Genomic DNA, 1573 nt, shown 5'->3' with positions numbered 1-1573 from the left:
TGTTTTTACTTACACCTATGGGGACACCAAAATCGCTCCTTTTTTAACATCCTCCTTTATACGTGAAACTGTTTAATCTATCTAAAGTACAACACATCCTCTCTTAGCACCAGAAATTATGAAATATTATTTAAATTTATTTTTTAGGAATCCAAGATTTACTTGCAAGAGGTTGAGACTCATAGATATAACTCCAAATATTATTAAGAAGAACAGCATTATCTCAAAATTGGATACCAACAGTTCAGACAATCTTTAAATATAAATAAATATTAATATATAAATTATATGTGTGTATAATTTTTACATACTAACCTCATAGCTTGTCGATGAATATCTACAGCATGAAATATTTCTTTGAATATAAATTTCTCGTTTTTCAGCATATTAAATCTCAATGCGCGATTAATACGATAACTATAAAGAATGTACGACAATTTATTTTCAGAATAAAAATTTATTTTTAGAAAGCTAAAGAAATATTTGTTTATCAAATAGAAATTTTTTTAGCTTTCTAAAAATAAATTTTATCGTTGGATTTATCCAATATTTATACAATTTTGCTTATAATTAGAATTTTTGCGAGAGGCCTTCTCTGTGTCCGTTTTGTACCGTGAGATGCTAAGCATTCCACAGATATGTTGAAGATATGCTATAAGCATCGATCCTATCGCTACCAACGCAGTTACTCCTATGCAAAGGGTTGTATATGTGTACAAAAGAATTAAACAGAAATGTTTTTCTTGATCGATAAAATATTCCATTGTAATAGGTAAATAACGAGATTGAGATATGTTTCTTGATAAAATAACGCCGGCGATACTTGACCAAAATTGAACGACAATTAAAGCAGATGTGCAACAGGCGGCTAGTACTACAAAGAGTTAGAAAGAAATTGTTATACAAATTTCTGCGTACAAAAATATCCAATTGCTTTTCGTTATATGTGTTAAATAGAAACTGTACTGTATTATAGTAAAAAGTAAAAAATTTATCTTACTTGTAAGGATAACTGTGTACAATTTTGCATTGTAGCTATACTTTTCTATAATAACATACTCATATTCATCTTTTAGATTGTTGTATATATGTTGAAGTTGCGACAGTAAATACTTTACCTATCAGTTCAATAATTTAATTTTACTATCTAACAGTTAAAATATATCTTGCTTGAAAAAGAGTTACAAATATATTACTTACAAATATATTTTTTAAGAAATATGCACTTAAACAGAACGAAAACGTCTGTTAAAAACCAACTTACATTTTCGATATTAACAGCAAATGAGATATATTTTATTATGAAGAAAGTAAAGAAAAATGCAGTAGAAAGAATTTTAACGACATTATCGAAAGTATGCTTGACAGTTAAAAGCGCGGTAAACTGAAAGTAAATTTTATTAAAATGCTTGTCTATACTGCTGTACTAAAATATCATATTCTTCTCTATTTAATTATGTATATTACAACTTTTAAACTATACGTATAGAATTATTAATTAGTTCTTTATAAGTGAATACTTATCTTTATATCTATAAATAATTATAGTACAGATAGTATGTAAGATCGGAAG

The 1573-nt window shown here is 26.9% G+C and overlaps 1 protein-coding gene across 1 annotated transcript in view; it reads right to left on the bottom strand.

The window, feature by feature from the left end:
• Positions 1–1378, bottom strand: part of LOC105451625 — a gene marked incomplete at its 3' end in the record, with an annotated part of 2859 nt that extends 1481 nt beyond the window's left edge. The window contains exons 1-5 of the mRNA XM_011692196.1: positions 1265–1378; positions 1001–1118; positions 613–874; positions 316–417; positions 163–253 (exon numbers count right to left, since the gene is read on the bottom strand). Coding sequence (XP_011690498.1) covers positions 163–253; positions 316–417; positions 613–764 — 345 coding nt within the window. The remainder of the gene's footprint in view (positions 1–162; positions 254–315; positions 418–612; positions 875–1000; positions 1119–1264) is intronic.
• Positions 1379–1573: the final 195 nt, after the last annotated feature.

The sequence above is a fragment of the Wasmannia auropunctata genome, unplaced genomic scaffold (genome assembly GCF_000956235.1).
Source record: "Wasmannia auropunctata unplaced genomic scaffold, wasmannia.A_1.0 LD336049.1, whole genome shotgun sequence".
Lineage (NCBI taxonomy): Eukaryota > Metazoa > Arthropoda > Insecta > Hymenoptera > Formicidae > Wasmannia > Wasmannia auropunctata.
This window is presented reverse-complemented; position numbering and strand designations above follow the sequence as displayed.